Here is a 17098-nt window from a genome sequence, read left to right as displayed (position 1 = left end):
CACTTGGAGGGGAGCGTATTTCTGTTGTGGATTTTGTTTGTTTGTAATATAATTTCAACAGTGGTAGTGATCGGTTTTTATACCTAAACCGGAGACATAGTGAATTACTGTAACGTAGATATAATAAAATAATAATAATAATAAAACTTTATTTGTATAGCACCTTTCATACAAGAATTGCAGCTCAAAGTGCTTCACAATAAAAAGAACATTTGAAAACACATTAAATAAAACATTAAAAAGAATAAAACACAGCACAGGGTGGAATTAAAAAGAAAAAGTTAAAAATTGAAATAAAATTTGAAATAAAACAAAAGATGCAAATAAAACAATAAAAGACAACAGTGTGGAATGAAATAGGAGCTAGTTAAAGGCTAGAGTGAATAGGTAGGTTTTTTTTATTCTTACTAGAGCCTATTCATTACTAATGGTTATTTATTATGTAACGTAATTTGTATTTATACACAGGAGGGCATCTCACCTGGTCATATTGCATTTTCAAAAATTATGACTTTTAAGAACCAATGGTCATGTGACGCTACAGGCGAAACGCGTTGTTCGCTCAAAATAAAAACTAAGTAAAGTCAACACGGTGTGCGGTAGCCTGTTACTCACTTTAATGTAGATATATTCTTATTACGCATTTTAGCCCAAAATATGTTTACCACAACCACTCTAAGAACTTTAGTAATTAACAGTAATTAACGATGAGATGCGGTGAGGCGTCTCCTTTTTTTTTTTTTTTTTTTTTTAATACGCGCTGCTTAAACTGCTGGGCTCCTGCAGTGGATCGCCTGAGTGAGGAGGGACGTACCGTGGTTACCATGACAACAGGAGCATTTTCTGACGTGAGCTCTGCCGGCTCTGACCCGGCTCCGACACACACCCTTAGCTGAGCGCACGCACACACACACACACACACACACAGACACACACTGCATGTGGGGGCGGGGCTGCTGATGAGTTTCTCTCACTTGTGTGCATGAAGTCGGCGGGAATTAGAGTGAACAACATGGGGATGAAGCATTTCTTCATTATTTGATCTTTGATGTTTATTTTTCTCTAACAGATCCGACAAATAGATCACCAAATGTGAGACAGAAAAAAACATCAAACAGTCGACATGTTGAAAACACACATGATGCCTTCAAAGGGGAAGAAGGAAGCAACAAGCTGATCTGGCCCCGCTCCTTCCTTACAATATAAAATCACTCCATATATAAAAAAATAAATCAAATCAAATCTCTCTGTAAATGTATATAACAGAAATATTGGAGACAACCAAAGTAGAAGGGAAAATATACATATTGACACAATCTTTTCTACTTTTCGATCTCCTCTATTTTATACGTGTCCATTAGTAACTGTTTGTAGCTGCATTTGAATTTTTTAATGTCCTTGCACATCATTTTTATTCTGTTTCAAATGGTTACCCCTCAAACTGAACTGAACTTTCAGTGCTTGTTTGGCCTATTCACCAGGGGCGAGCGGTCAGAATAAGCTATAAATGCAGCGCATGCCCAAGCCCTTCAATTAAAATCTTTAAAATGTTGGTCTCCTAGTATGTCATTTTATAATATACCTTATTTCTATCATTCTGGTTGCAAACCGCTGCCTATATTCACGTATCTATCTCAGTTTGCTAGTGAAATGCTGGAAAGTTGACAGCTTGACGCTCATGCGCTCTGTGATACCTCTGTGGAGTATTTACAGTAGATTTGTAGCCGGTGTTTCCTGTACGTGGGCGTTTTGAATGGAAAATAAGAGAATCAGCTTTTCAGAAGACGCATGAGCAACACGAGCAGCTACGTAGCAGCTCGCTTGAAATGTTCAGCGGCAACAGCAAGTCATTCACTTGACAGCTAGCTACCGTTAACGGCGTTAGCTGGCTAACTAGTACGGGAACGTTAACGTTAGTTTGTTCTTTCATCTGCATCGTGCCAATTAAAAGGGGTGAAAATACAACTTCAATTGAGTAACCTGGCATGTTTCATGGATTTAGGCTATTGCAGGTGTTATGAAAAAGAGGTGTTCTCTGAAGTTTATCACTTTGGTGGGCAGCCTGATGGGCAGCTGGGCATGTGTGTGTCATTTCATTGACCATGTAGGCTAGCTGGTGACATTGCTGTGTGTTTGCAGGCTAGCTGGTGACATTGCTGTGTGTTTGCAGGCTAGCTGGTGACATTGCTGTGTGTTTGCAGGCTAGCTGGTGACATTGCTGTGTGTTTTCACCCCGTGGCACGTCCCAATAGATCCCATCTCATGGTAAATTCCAATATTTTGTTGGTAACATTGTGAGCATGTTCATGTGTCATTTGCTTGACTCTGTAACTGGTTATTACTGCATCATCCGTCCGTTCTAATAATTTCTGCTTTCATTTACACTGTAAATTGCAACACATTGTTGTTGGTAACATTGGGGCAAAATGCGCAGGCGTGGCTATCAAAATCGAGTTGTCGAGTTGATATAGTATACACTGCAAAAAGTCAAATCAAGATTATTTGTCTTATTTCAAGTCAAAATGTCTTATTTCTAGTCAAAATATCTCATTACACTTAAAATAAGACATGATCACCTCAGAAATTACTTGTCTTTAGACAATTTACTTGTGTCACAAGGAAAAATTTGCTTGTTCCATTGGCAGAATGTGTTTCTTGTTTCTAGCAAATTTTAACTTGTTTCAAGTAAATTTTCACTTGAAACAGGTGAAAATTGTCTAAAGACAAGTAATTTCTGAGGTGATCATGTCTTATTTTAAGTGTAATGATATATTTTGACTAGAAATAAGACATTTTGACTTGAAATAAGACAAATAATCTTGATTTGACTTTTTGCAGTGTAGTTAAAAACCATATTGTGCGTTTTTATTAATAAATAAATGCCCAAAAATTTTTGAGCTCGTGCCCTCGTGGGCCCTCACATGAAATTGGGACCACAGCATGACTACACAAAAACATCACCGCTCGCCACTGCTATACACCGATATATTTCCTTGTTGCTCCATGTTAACACTCAGTGCAAGTGGCTAACAGCACCCAGTTGCTTCTGTCTGGTATTAATTCATACACACTCCTGAGCTACGGGAGCTGCTTCAGCCCAAAACTCACAACACCTCCTGCAGTTGGGTTGAATCTGGGTCGATTCACGTTCACATCACAAACAAACCGCTTCAGAGTTCGCATGTAACCGAGAGAGAGAGAGAGAGAGAGAGAGAGAGAGAGAGACAGACCAGGTCCTGAAGACGGTCTCGGTCCGCTTGTTTTGATCTGCCCTGAGTTCAGCTGCTGCTTTCACACCTGAACAAACGAACCAGCTCGATTTAATGGGACTAAACAATGGTAAATGGTAAATGGACTGCATTTCTATAGCGCTTTTCTAGTCTAATGACCACTCAAAGTGCTTTACAATGTTTTTGACTCACATTCACCCATTCACACACACATTCACACACTGACGGCAGAGGCTGCCATGCAAGGCGCCTAGCTGTCCATCAGGAGCGGTGAGGGGTTCAGTATCTTGCTCAAGGACACTTCGACACACTCTGGAGGAGCCGGGGATCGAACTGGGAACCCTCCAGTTACCGGACGACCGCCCTACCTCCTGAGCCACACCGCCCCACAATGCAGGTGTGAAAACCCCCTTAAATGAAATCCTAAACCCCACCGCCGCCAAAACAGCAGTGTGTTCTTCATTTGCAGGCAGGTGTTGGTGCACACCAAATCTGAATTACTTTGAAAGATTATTGCACTTTGGGAAACTGTTTCCCTGAGCTAATAAGTGGAAGTTAAGAAAGGATTTGTTCAATTTGATGAGAGGAGACACATTGTCTTCACTGGTTAAATTTTGAATCTGTATTTTCGGGGCTTGCATTAGATTTATTGCTTCCTAAACAATCAAATACACGCCGCAACATTTCAAATTAAGACTGTGCTCAAGCTAATGTCACTCTGACTCTAACGGAAGTCTTATTTAAAAAAAAAAAAAAAAAAAAAAAAAAAAAAAAATATATATATATATATATATATATATATATATATATATATATATATATCATTAGCATGTTTTTTTTTTTTTTTTTTTTTTTTTACAAGCACTCAGTCAGCAGGTATTTCATCAACTATAGCCGAAGTGATTACTTCTGATCCCATAGGTTTTGAACTAACATCACTTACAGGCTCTTGGTTGCTTGCCACGCTTTTCTTGTAACCAAACTTTTTATGTCAGGAGTTGATGGATTCATCAAAAGGAAAACTGGCAAGTTACAAATCAAACGGGACTCTAAAAAATAGTTTGCACACTTAATTGGCCGTCATTTCCCCTGAAAAAAGGTAAAGCTGTCAGACAGAACCTTTCCAAACACTCCGCAGCCTCATTCATGTGCGGCAGAATTCACTTTGAAGGAAACCGTCGCAGCTTGTCCCCTTTCAGCTTTTATGCCAAACGTCCAGATGACATAGGAGCTGCATGGCCGCCTTCAGTGGCCAGAGTTTATTTTTAAAAGGCAAAAAAAAAACATTAACATTTTCTCTTTTTCTTTCGCACCGCTGGGCACCGGGCTATTTGGCTCAGCTGTTACGAGCACCTGGCTCCAATCTGGCCAAACTCCAGTGTGATAATCAATAGCCATTTACCGGACCAATGTGTAAAACAGTGTGTGCTGGTGATTGAGTTGACCTCCAGGCTTAGCAGGGGTCAAGTCAAATGTGTCCAAGAACCAAAGGCGCCGTATTGACCAGTGACTGATTGAAGCAAAGGTTAAGAAGGACCACTGTGGGCGAATGAGTAGTGTTAGAAATACCGCTGATAGACGTTTAGCTGTAAATAACCTTGCTGAGAGCAATTAAAAATCATGCTGATTTGTGAATTGCTGGGATAATTTCCACGGTTTCAATGGCAGAAGTGTGTGTGTGTGTGTGTGTGTGTGTGTGTTTGATTGGACCGTCTCGTCAACCTTGGTTTTTAGTCAAACTGCCGGTGCCCAGTGTGTCACGCCGGTCAAAATAATGTACCCCCGGCCCTCTTAGTGGGACCCGCATTGACGGCTTCAAAAATTAGTGCCTTGCAAATGTCAGTTTGGCGAGGCGAGGCGAGGCGGGGCGAGGCGAGGCGGGGCGGGGCGAGGCGAGCGGCTGCCGGGCCTTGTTTGATGTCAGCGAAGGCGGCAGAGGCTCGGAGGCTGATGTGTGCACTGATTTGTCCAGGTAGGGAGGCTCTGCCGGCGTCACGGGGGAGCACAGGCATTAGCCCCTCATCACGCTGCGGTCAAGTCAGGCGTTTGCAAGGGAGGGGGGGATTACATTAGCTGACTGTCTCTCTCTGTGTGTGTGTGTGTTTGTGTGTGTGTGTGTGTGTGTGTGTGAGGAGGGGGCGGGAGGTGGGGGATGAGATTACCGATCATGCCAATGCGCCCCCTGCGTGTTCAAGGTTTGCGATAAAGATTAGACGGCTGACCTCTGGGAGCTTTTCTCGTCACAGTGCTATACAAACAGCGGCCGGCCGAGGTGTGCAGATCCACTGTGGCGTGTGTGTGTGTGTGTGTGTACGAAGGAGATCATGACTGTGCATCATCACAGTGTATCATCACCGTGCTCAAAGGGGTGGAGGCGCCCCGGTTCCAGTTTGGCACCATCTGCTCCTGTCGCACGACGTGTTATTACCGTTATGGGAATGTGCATGGGGGAAAGTTTTTTTTTTTTTTTTTGAAAGTAACTCGTCATATTTCAGCGTTATCTGTGGAGAAACGTGATGGGTTAAAGCAGTGGTTCTCAAACAGGGGTGTGCGCCCCCCTGGAGCTACGTTGGAGTACTGCATTTCTTAAATGTTAATTTAAAAAATATCAGTCATGCATAATTCCTAAAATAATTACCCTGTGTTGTCATAAAATCGATTTAAAAAAAAAAATGCAATTGTAAGTTTGATAAACCACATTTTATGTCCGGTGTTCCCTCCAGGTTCCCTGAAGGTGTCAGATGTGTGTGTTTGTGGTTTAAATCTGCTGCCTTGGACGTGGAGCAAAAACGTTTGTTCACTTTGACCAGGAAGCCAAGACAAAAAATTAAAAAAAAAAAAAAAACCAGAAAATGGATCAGTGGTTGAAGCGTAGCAGCGATGCAGCTGGAAACAAGGAGGAAGAAGAGAAGAAGAAGCAGAAACAGAAAGAAGAGAATCTGCTCAGTATCAGGTTGTGGTTTCACACTGATGGAGCTGAGCTGGACCTTTTTGCACTGGTCAGGGTGAACTTGAAAAAAATATTTCAAAGGGGGAACATTATTGAAAAAGGCTTGAGAGCCACTGTGTTAGAGAACTTTTTAGCATTATTAAAACTAGCCCTTTTTGATGTCTTGCACATATTGATTATTTTTACTGCGCCTCCTCTCAGTGCCATCAGTCTGCAGCCTGTTAGTAACTCTGCATGGTGATAACAGCAGTGACAGGCACAGAATCTCCTTTCACAGTAAGAGTTCATCTGCAAAAACTCCAGTTTTCATTTCTCAAAACTGTGTTTTTTTCCCCCAGATTATGTCAAAATCTAAAAAAAAAAAAAAAAAAAAACCCAAAAAACTATTAATTGGCTGATGCATAAGTGGTATTGTCTTTATGACAGTCAGCAGTTTTTGGCTGTTTTTGCGAATGAACACATCACTCTATATTTAATTATTATTGTTGAGGCAGTTTGTCGAGAGCCTTGATGGCAGCGGGCACAAAGCTCCTGCCTGAGCAGACCAAAGCATATTGATTCCCTTTGCTGTGTCCTTTTAGTATTTACAGCTGCATGTCTGCTGTGTTTCCCTCAGGGATCATCTTATCTCCCCCCCCTCAAACATGGACTCCTCACACAGGGCATGAGCATGCAGGAAAAAATAAATAAATAAATAAATAAAAAGACAACTTTGTGCCCTTTTTGTCCTAGCTGGATGGATGTCGGCATTTAAAAATTAAATGTGATAAAATCTGTCTAAAGTAAACGCTAATTGGGTCATCTCTGCGCGCAATGAACTAATTGCAGCATTCTAGTCCTTAATTGTTGGGAGTCCATTTGGAATGCTAATGCAGGAGAGACAGCTGGTGAGAGAGAGTGTGGATGAGTCTTCTGGGACCAAATCCAAATTCACCCTGGGCTCGCTCGCTCCCTCTCTCCCTCTCTCCCTCTCTCATCCTTTCTGTTCCGTGAGCTGAGCGGCGAAGGTAGGGAAACAGGGAGAGAGAGAGAGAGAGAGAGAGAGAGGGAGGCTTGAAGAGGGAGAGTGAGCACAGCGGTGTGATTATCTCCAGGCTCCAGCCTTTCTTTTCCTCCTCCTCCTCCTCCTCCTCTGTCTTCCCCATTCTGCCTCTGTTAGGCCGCACAGCCCACCGAGTGGAGGCCGTGTAATCGCTTAGGCGTCATTTAACCCCATTACAATAAGTCATGCACACATTTCAAAAAAAGGGGGGATCCTCTCACAGTCATTAGGTGTAATTAAATTGAATGGAAAGTGGTCATGGTAACGTGCCAGTTTAATGTGTGCACCCCCGTCCCCCCTCCATCCCACCCACTCTCCCAAACCTCCTCCTTAGACGGACATGCATCACCATGCACTCAGAGGGAATTTTTTTTTTTTTTTTTTTATGCGTGTGTGTGTGTGTGTGTGTGTGTTCCAGGACTCGCAAGTAATTTGTCGTGCTCTCTGGATTTGGAATTTCAATTAAAGTAAGCCATGCACTTGACACACAGGGTTTCGGAGCAGCCGTAATGAAAGGCTGGAATATATTAACTAAACAAAGTAAACTGATCCACAGTGTTGCTGTCACCTCATCAGTCAGGACGTGGACGGCCACGGGTTATCAGTTCATTTTGTTTGGAGCAAACTGTAAAAGTTCCACTTTTGGTTTTTAGATCAATTTTTTAATCAACTATTCTATTATTATTCTATTAAGCAACTTTGTATTTTGCAGTGGCTGGGCTGTTACTGTGGCAGGGTGCCACAGATGAGCTGATTTTTTTTTTATTTTTAATTTTTTTTTTTTTTGTCGCTGTAATTGCATTCTTTTCTTTTTTTCTCTAACCAGTGATGTGAAACTGTGGCAGTAGAAATTAAACTTTGGCAGGCCGTCACAGTTTAGCACATTATCGGGAAGCCCTGAGGACATTTAAACCAGAACAAAAAAAAAAAAAAGAAAAAAAAGAAAGAAAGAAATCCACCGGGGATGTATTTGGCTCCTGGCTGAATCCGGATATATTTGTCCTATTGACCAACATTAGGCTCATTCTACATTCTCACATCATCAACAAGTGAGAACTGGGGTTGTGGTACTTTAAGGTCCAAGGTTTCTCCGCTGTGAGGATCTCAGAGAGTGAAAACAGTGAAATATCAGGCTGCCGCTGATCACTGCTGATAGCTCATTACTGCTTCACAACTGCTGCTTCTGTTGATTCGCATCTGACAAGGCCTCCGGTAATGTTGCCTCTAATTCTGGGTCTGTCTCAATTGAAGGGCTAGATGACTACTAGGTCGCAGCCCACAGTGCCCATGTAGGAGGCGTCCGACGTAGGTGCCGATATCAAGTTTACCGGAACTAAAAGTTTAGTGAACTGGGACGGTGCAGCCTGCGGAGGATTCCTACGTCATTATTATCGAGGCTTCCCGAAGCGCATTGGAGTGATGCAGCGTAAAATGCCGAAGTAGGTTTGGGAGGTGTGTCAGTGAACACCTGTGCATGAAACCAAACGATAAGCAGCTTCAACGCTCTCAAGATGGACAACATGGATTCTGTAGTTTTATGTGTTTTATTTTATTTTGTCTTCGTGAAGATGCAGAAAATTAAGATAATTGTTACACCTCACCTCAATTGCAACAGACCATCCCGATTAAAGTAAGTGTACACATGGCTACATTGTAACGTACTTGATGCGCTGATGGTTGCTATGGAAACATCATGCATAATGCATATCTAACTCATCTAACTAAACTTGCATTTACAGGCGTTGTTGGGATACAGTTAACAGCTAAACTCAATCTATGGTGGTAATTATAGGCATGAAAACTTATCCAAACGTCATGATATAAACATGAAGACGGTCTAAAACATGCTTCATAATTCCAGCAATGGTGGCTGATCCAGAAATTCAGCCCGACCGAAAGGCACCCTGGGAAGTAGGCTGTGATGCCGTGAAGCATCGTGGAGGTTTTTCCTGCAAATGAGTCAAAAATAGGCTGGACCCCGCGCGGTAAAACTGAACTGGGACAGCACTTGTCGCGCCGCCGTGACGTAAGCAGCCTACAAATACGACCTGGGTAGCGTACAGCCTTTGAATTGGGACAGAGCCTGTGTGTCAGAAGCACGAGCCAGTCTGAAAACGTTGCTGCCACGTGCACGTCGGAGACGGCAGGCACGGCCCGGTTAAGGTCCGACAGGCACATCAGCGTGCAGCAACGCTGGCTCTTCTGATCAAGAAAATGTTTCTTATCACGACGAACGTCTCAGTCAAGTCGGTCCGCGTCAGATTGCGATTGACACAGCGCACATAATCCCGTCATTTATTCCCTCCACCGAGCACCGGCCTGGAGAGGATGATGTGTCTGATTTTGTGTACCTCACCTCCGATGTCAAGCACTCCACCTTCAATCTGCTCTCAGAAAAATAGCAGCTGTGAAATGGCTCTTCAGAATGCTCTCTGGTTCTGCAAAGAACCATCACCAGCTGAAGAACCTCTGTATTCAGGGGATGGTTCTTCAGTTCTTCATTTTTTTCGGAGTTACTGGGGGCGGCAGCATGAAATTAGGACTGCAGCTAACAATTCTTTTCATCATGGATTAATGTGCAGATTATTTCCTCAGTGAATGGATTAATGTCTTGCTCTATAAACCATCAGAAAACAGGGAAAAAACGGCCGTCACAGCTGACATTTTTATTATTACATTTATTTATTATGTGTTTCTATATTGTGCATTGTATTTTGTCATTGTTAAACTAGTTATTTGCTGTTGGCTAGGTCTTGTTGATGTCAAGACAAATTCAGGATGCACCGGTCTACTTCAACGCTGAGGCACCAGATTCCTGACTCGACGACAGGCACAGACATACAGGCGTCATATCGTATCCAACATGCAGATACAGCTACACAAAGCCTGTTGCACAGTTCAGATGCAAACGCTGGAAAACGCCCAGGCCATTTCGATTTGAAGGGATTCCCTCTCGTACTCTGTTGGTGCGAGGAGCGGTTTTATTTTGGACCGAAGACAGAAACAGATTTCTGTGTGTAAGCGGCGGGGAGATGGAGAGCTCCCCTCTCTGTGTGCTGTGTGGTGGCAATAATGGTTTCTCTCAGCAGGATGTCAGCCATGTGACAGCTGATGGAGGAGTTTGTCAGATGTGACACCATCTTTCTCTCTCGGACATGGTTCGATGAGAATGACTCATCTCGCCGCCAAGGCAGGCCTCGCTGAGAGACAGAGAGACAGTGGCACACAATAACATCTTTTTCCCTTCTGTTTTGATTACTTCCTTGGAAAAAAAAAAAAATCGTTGACTTCATTGAATGGTGTTGCTTCAGTACCCTGGTGTTGCTCGTTATTGCATCTATTGAATCGCTGCATTCGAATTGTGAATATGAGGGTAACATTTTGGAGAGAGAGTCTGAATTTCACGGCTGTTTGTCAGCCTATCAACCCTCCAAGGCCTTTTCAGGAAATGCTAATTTCTCTGGGAAATTACGGTTGTGGGAGGGAAGTCAATGGCCTGTGAAGATGCTTTTTTTTTTTTTTTTTTTTTTTTTTTTTAATCTTTATTTATTTATTTTGTATGTTGGCAGGGTGTAGACTCTTGTGGGAAAAAATATACATATATTATATTGATATATAATTTAAAAATACTTTTTATTTATTTGCCATGAGTGTCTGCACCCTCCACTCAAAAATAAAATAAAATAAAATAAAATTTAAAAAAATTCACAGGTCTTGACCCACCTCTTGCCAGGCCAGGTGCAGACTCTCATGGAAAAAAATAAAATATATATACATATATTTATTGTAATAACATTATATATATATATATATAAATGTTTTTTCCAAGAGAGTCTGCATCACCCCACAAAAAAAGATAAAACAAATTGCATCCCCCCAGTGACCTTTTTAATTAATAAGTAATAAGATTAAGTATGAAAGAATAAAATGAAAGGAATTAAAAAAAAAAAAAAATCTATGAAATGTTAAGGAGTATAATTCTGCACTCTCTTAATAGGGCAAAGTTGTGTTTTATTTATTTATTTATTTATTTATTTTTAAGGGGAGGAGGGGGTCACTCGTGTCAAAGAGATGACCTGTGTTGTAATGGCCCTTTGTTTGCTTCATGTCATCCCTGCATAAGTCACTCAGTCACTCAGTCACTCCCTGTAAAACTACAAGCGGCGGTGTCAAAGATCCCCGCTGATGCAAACAAAACAAAATTTCCGGCGAGATTCGTGTGACTGTTATTTTCAGTTTTCCATCTATAGCGTCCGAGTCCTTGGGCTGCACGTTGTTCTGCCTGAGGTTACTGACCGCCCGCTGTCTGTCTGTCCGTCCGTCTCTCTCAGGTCTCTAGGAGTCAGTCAGACATGTCGACTCTGCGCTTCGGACAGCACGTGATCAAGGCCTCGGTCGTGTTCCTGCGGACGGAGCTGTCCTTCGCCCTGGTCAACAGGAAGCCCGTGGTGCCAGGCCGTATCCTTTCATTACCTCAGAGGTCCCAGATGATGCTGTTACCCTCTGCTGGGGTGTCAGGTGGGTCTGCAGACCTCTAACATCCAGCCGTGGGCCCTCACTTATTGGCATTCACACACTGGCTTGGCCGCATGGAAAAAACTGAAAAAGGGCCGTGCTTTATCAACCAAATTCATGCGGGAGCAGCTCTGCCCTCCATCGTGGTCAGACATTTAATTCATAGCATTTGTAACTCTTTTTTGAGGATATATCATTGATATGCATGTGCTTTAAAAGCTAAAAATGGTGTGTTGCACTGTTACCAGTTGCATTGAGGCTCGCCTTAGACAAGCAAATGAAATATGTAATGATGCAAACCGTGAGCTTTGATAATATCTGAAAATAACACATGGCTGAAGTTGGACTTTCGGTTTGGTGTTTCTAATGAACAGCGACGCTGCGTGCCAGAAACACATCACCGTCTAGCTAAACGAGCTTTTTAGCAGAAGTTGTAAGTGACTTAAGCTGGTCATAAAGCTATTAAATAAAAAAAACGATGTCTTGGTACGCAGCCCTGTGATAATAAGGACAGTAGAGGAATATACTGCCTCACATGCCCCCTAAAAATAAAAACGAATGAAAAATCCCAACTCTGGTTTTGCATCTTGGTTCCAAGAGTCTTGAACCAAAACCAGTTTGAGGAGCAGGACTTCTTTGGCTGAAAAGACATGAGCGCGATCCGGGTGGGATCATCCTGATGGGGCTTTATTTATATAGCACATTTCGAAAACATAAAAAGTTTATCAAAGTGCTGCACAGTAATTAACAATAAAAGACACAATGGTTAAGAAAATGGGGATTAAAATGAGGATACAGATAAAAACAGGTTTAAAAGAAGATAAGAGTCATACAACAGATTAAAAAAAAAAAAAAAAAAAGAGCCCGTCCTCCATCGCAAGGTTGCATTTACTGCCTGAAATACTGCCTTCGTGTTGCCTTTAGTGTCGTCACGTAAACTCCAGCACTATACAGGAAGTAGCCCTGAACAGATAGCAGGTCCATCATTTTTATTTATTGATTCAAGTTTCACTCAAATAACGCCGACGTGGCCGAACCCGACTCCAATTTGAACATAATTTTTATAAAACTTTTGTCCGGACCCACTCTGACTCTCATGTGCAGTAATGCCTGTTAGATCATCTCTCACAGATTGTGATATATTTTATTCAAACACACGCCGAGAGCCCGTCTTCTCCAGAGGGTCTGGTTGCTTCAGACTTCCACGTTGTCATATGGACAAAATGAAGTGAACTGCGTGGGAAACGGCTCGCGGGGCAAAAGGAAACCGCCGCAAACCATCTGGGAGCGAGAGCAGCGTGTTAACAAGCCGGCTTCACTCTGCGGCAGGTAAGCAAGAACATACTGTTTTTGGTTTCCCTCTTTCACAATCAATACTGTGTGTGTGTGTGTGTGTGTGTGTGTGTGTGTGTCATTGTTTCTCTCTGGCTTGACTTGAACATTCGGTGCTCAGCGAAGCTCTTGCTGAGGCCTCCTATTGTTGCCTGGCAACAGATGCTGTCTTTGGTGAATTGAACATGACCTTGCCATGAAGGCCATATAAGCAGCTGTTTACCATACACACACACACACACACACACACACAGCACATACAATCAGAGTAACTGGATAGACAACAAGGGCTGTTGTGCAGCATGAAGGTTACAGAGGCTCCTCACTTGTTTAATCCGCTGAAAGTTTGTTTGTTTGCTGTTTGTTTACTCGGCTGATTGTCATGTTTTCCTGCCAAAGTGTAACACAGATGTTTTGTTTACCTTTAAATGGGTACAGGCGTCGCCGAGGGAGACGAGGTCATGCATCTTTGTTAGCGGGAGCCTCTGCTCTCCTCTCTCATTGTGCTGGAGGAGGAAAAAAAAAAAAAGCGACGCACTTTTGTCTATTAATCACTGTTTTCAACCAGCCTGAGCAAAAAAAAAAAAAAAAAAAAAAAGAAGAAGTTTGAATTCATTTGCATGATTTCCATCGCTGATTCCCTTGAATAATGCGCTTATTCTCTTTCTGGCATGATAATCAGGTTTTGTGGCTTTGTGCTCAACTTCCTCGAGTGCTGTGCCCGCCTTGCGTAACTCCTCCATGTTTACATTAACTTCAGACCGGGGGAGATTTCTCACCGCGTTACGGGACGGGGCCGTGTAATCCTGCAGGCCGGCGAGAGGCAGCCCACATTCGGAGGCCTTTTGGCATACATTAGCATTATTTATTCCTAACTCGCCTTACCGGTATACATGAGACATTAGAATAACGCCAGAGAACAAATTCATGTTTAAACAGCAGGTAGCACCTTATCTCACAGCCTTCATGTTATGACATAACTATTTTTTTTTTTTTTTTTTTAAATTACGGGATCCAAACAAACTAGTTACAGGTTAATAAAGGATTCTGTAGATAACCCTTACTGTGAGCAAGGGCGGATTTTCCAGTTGCTTTTTTTGGACTGGACAAGAGACGGAAAGCACTAAAAGTGGTGGCCACAGCGCCCCCTACCTGCCACATTTTCACTCCACCATGCTCCCCATGAAATCTGCGAGTCCACACATCGGCCTGTCGCTGTCTGCCTCATCACCAAAATCACGCCCAACAATTATAGATTTATTACTGCTACCATCTACAAAAGAGTATTTTGGTATGAAAAACAATCTAAATAATTAAACATTTAATTTGGTTACAGAAATAATTACACCATAACTGATTAATAAGGCTCATGTTACTTAATTAATTCCCAGAGTGTTTGTTTTGTTGCCATGTCACTCTTTTGCTTTTGTTTTGTAGCCCATAACTACAAGATGGTTACATGATAATTTGGAGGCTGTAGAATAAAGTGCGACCAAAGTGTTTTCTGCTGTGGATGGCAGAGGCCGGACTTGCTCTGAGGAACACTCAGAGAGATCAGCGCTGCTTCCAGGGCCTCTCCCTCTCCTGCAGCATAGGTTTACATCCAGATCTTTTGTGCCAGACCCCCAGTCTTTGCGCTGGCTTCGGTACGGTGTAGCGAGACAGACAGAGCCGAGCTTTGGCTAAGCCGCTGAGTTTACTGCTGGCCACACTGTGACTTCAGGGATTGGAACAAAGGCACAACGGAGGGAGGGAAAAATCCCTGTGCTGTCCGTGTTTCTGCTGAAAGTGAAGCAACATGTTAAGAAGCTGCAGCGCGCCGCATGGCATGATGTCTGCAGGACACGGTGGCTTGGCTTTGTGGGAACCGGCATCCTGGCATCTGAACGGTGGCAGAGCAACAATGACAACATGTGTGCTGTGCTTCACAGAGCCGAGAAATATTCCAGGGAGGAAAACTTCTCAGGCGGAAATATAATATACGTACATATATGCAAGTCCCATATGTGACTTATGTTCATATATGTACAAACTATCAACCATACCCACACAATATACCTACAACCATGGTTGGTATGCATGATTGCAACATATAATACTATATAACAAATCTTCCCATGGGTATTTTTCATATATGTACATATATACATTTTATTATGGGTATTTCATATTTGTTCTAAACCTATATCTTCATATAGCCACAGCATGTATGTATGTAACACATATGGCAAATCACTCTTGTTACAGGGCCATATATATATATATATGACATTTCCGTATGGGATCTGGCTCAACGATGTTGCGTTAATCGGTTAAATAGTTACTTAATTTTATTTTTGTTTACTGTACTGTCATTTACATGGGTTGAAAGATTCTGGGACACCAGAAATCACAAAAAAACGACTTGAAGCAAACCCATTGCCATTTCCAGTGTTTGCAAAAGTAACATTTTTTTTTTTTCATTTGATGACAGATTTGATAACAATATGAAACTGGCAAATATTCTTCCAAAGGCAAAACTCTCCTTAGACTATTTACAACGAACATAAAAAGCTTTCAGTATATTCATTAATTCCTCAGCTCACTGTGTGTGTGTGTGTGTGTGGCTCTCATACAGTGGATGTGTGTATATCACTGCACTTAGGGTGTGTTGTGTATTAAACGGTTCATTTTTTACAGTTCAGGTTTACGTCCCTGATAGACACACATGCAAACATACATGCACTCAGTGCAAATCCACATGTTCACGGTAAACACATTCTCAAACACTTATCCACATTAAAAGAGTGTCCATACACTATCAATAAAGCACAAATAAAGGAAATCTTTGTTAATCTCTCGACCCAGGAGTGACAGCGGAGACATGGAAGCTAGCCTTTAAAAATAAATAAATAAATAAAAACGACAAATGCACCTCCTCTCCTCAGATTGTGTGAAGCTTACGGTGCTGTTCGTATCTCGTCTGGGAAAGGATTTACAGCGAAGCAGCACCAGGAGCTGAAACAACGTTATACAGAGCCAAACCAAGAGCTGTGATTATAAAGGTGCACGGCTTGGGCTCCAGAATCCACAAAAAATCCTACTCCTCCTTTTTTTTCTTTTAAAATAAGATCTATGCTGAACCCCAGCCCATAATACGACCAACACACCACAGCTTTGTTGATCAGTCCCAGTGAGGCCGGCCACGTTTGATTTCTGGCTTCCGATTCTCAAAACCTCCACACAGATATCTGTGATTCGCTGTCTGGTTCAATAGTTTGGCTGTGGTTGGAATGACGAGCCTCTTCTCATCAGACAGGCCAGCTTACACTTGAATTACGCGGATAAAGACTCTAATATTTGATGACAAGGTGTGCTCAGCTTGAGAATTTGAATGTCAGACCTCAGATATGTGCTGAGGAGGAAGAGGAAGAATCACTTGCTTATGGCTTATCCGTAAAAATCTACTTTAATGTAAAGCTCCGCCTCCAGTGATTTGACGATTTGGGTCAGTCGGTGTGTCACCTGTAGTGCTGCATATGATTTTAATCTGCTTTGTTGGCCAGATGAGAGTTGTGGTACACTGTACTTTGAATTCGGGATGCACTGATGCACTTTTTTCAGTTCTGATCCGATTCTGATACCTGGGCCTCGGATTCAGCCGATACTGAATACCGAGCAGATACTAGAGCTCTTTATTCTTGGTTAGAATTATTATTATCATTCTTTTTCTCCCTTTTCTTCTCCTTCTTCTTCTTCTCCTCCCTCTCATTCTCCTGCTTCTCCTCCCCTTCCTCCTCTCCTCCTCCTCCTCCTCCTCCTCCTCCTCCTTCTTCTTCTTCTTCTCCTCCTCCAACAAGCACACATCCAGTAAAATATGAAACTAAAATAAATACTATAAACTGAATGGATATTTCACTTGAAAACATTGTGTGTTGCATTTAAAAATGTTGTATTACAACATTTGATTGTTGAAAATTAAAGGTTAAATGCAGGATAAAACATATTATCATTATTATTATTATTATTATTATTATCATCATCATCATC

The 17098-nt window shown here is 42.2% G+C and overlaps 1 protein-coding gene across 2 annotated transcripts in view; it reads left to right on the top strand.

The window, feature by feature from the left end:
- Nucleotides 1-17098, top strand: part of fhit (fragile histidine triad diadenosine triphosphatase) — a 459492-nt gene that overhangs the window by 141086 nt on the left and 301308 nt on the right. For both annotated transcript variants that reach the window (XM_030051158.1, XM_030051159.1), the window contains one exon: nucleotides 11554-11680. In XM_030051158.1, coding sequence (XP_029907018.1) covers nucleotides 11575-11680 — 106 coding nt within the window. In that variant the 5' untranslated portion in view covers nucleotides 11554-11574. The remainder of the gene's footprint in view (nucleotides 1-11553; nucleotides 11681-17098) is intronic.

This window comes from Myripristis murdjan, chromosome 5, assembly GCF_902150065.1.
Source record: "Myripristis murdjan chromosome 5, fMyrMur1.1, whole genome shotgun sequence".
NCBI lineage: Eukaryota > Metazoa > Chordata > Actinopteri > Holocentriformes > Holocentridae > Myripristis > Myripristis murdjan.
Note: the sequence above shows the minus strand (reverse complement) of the source record. Positions and strands in the feature narration are given on the sequence as shown.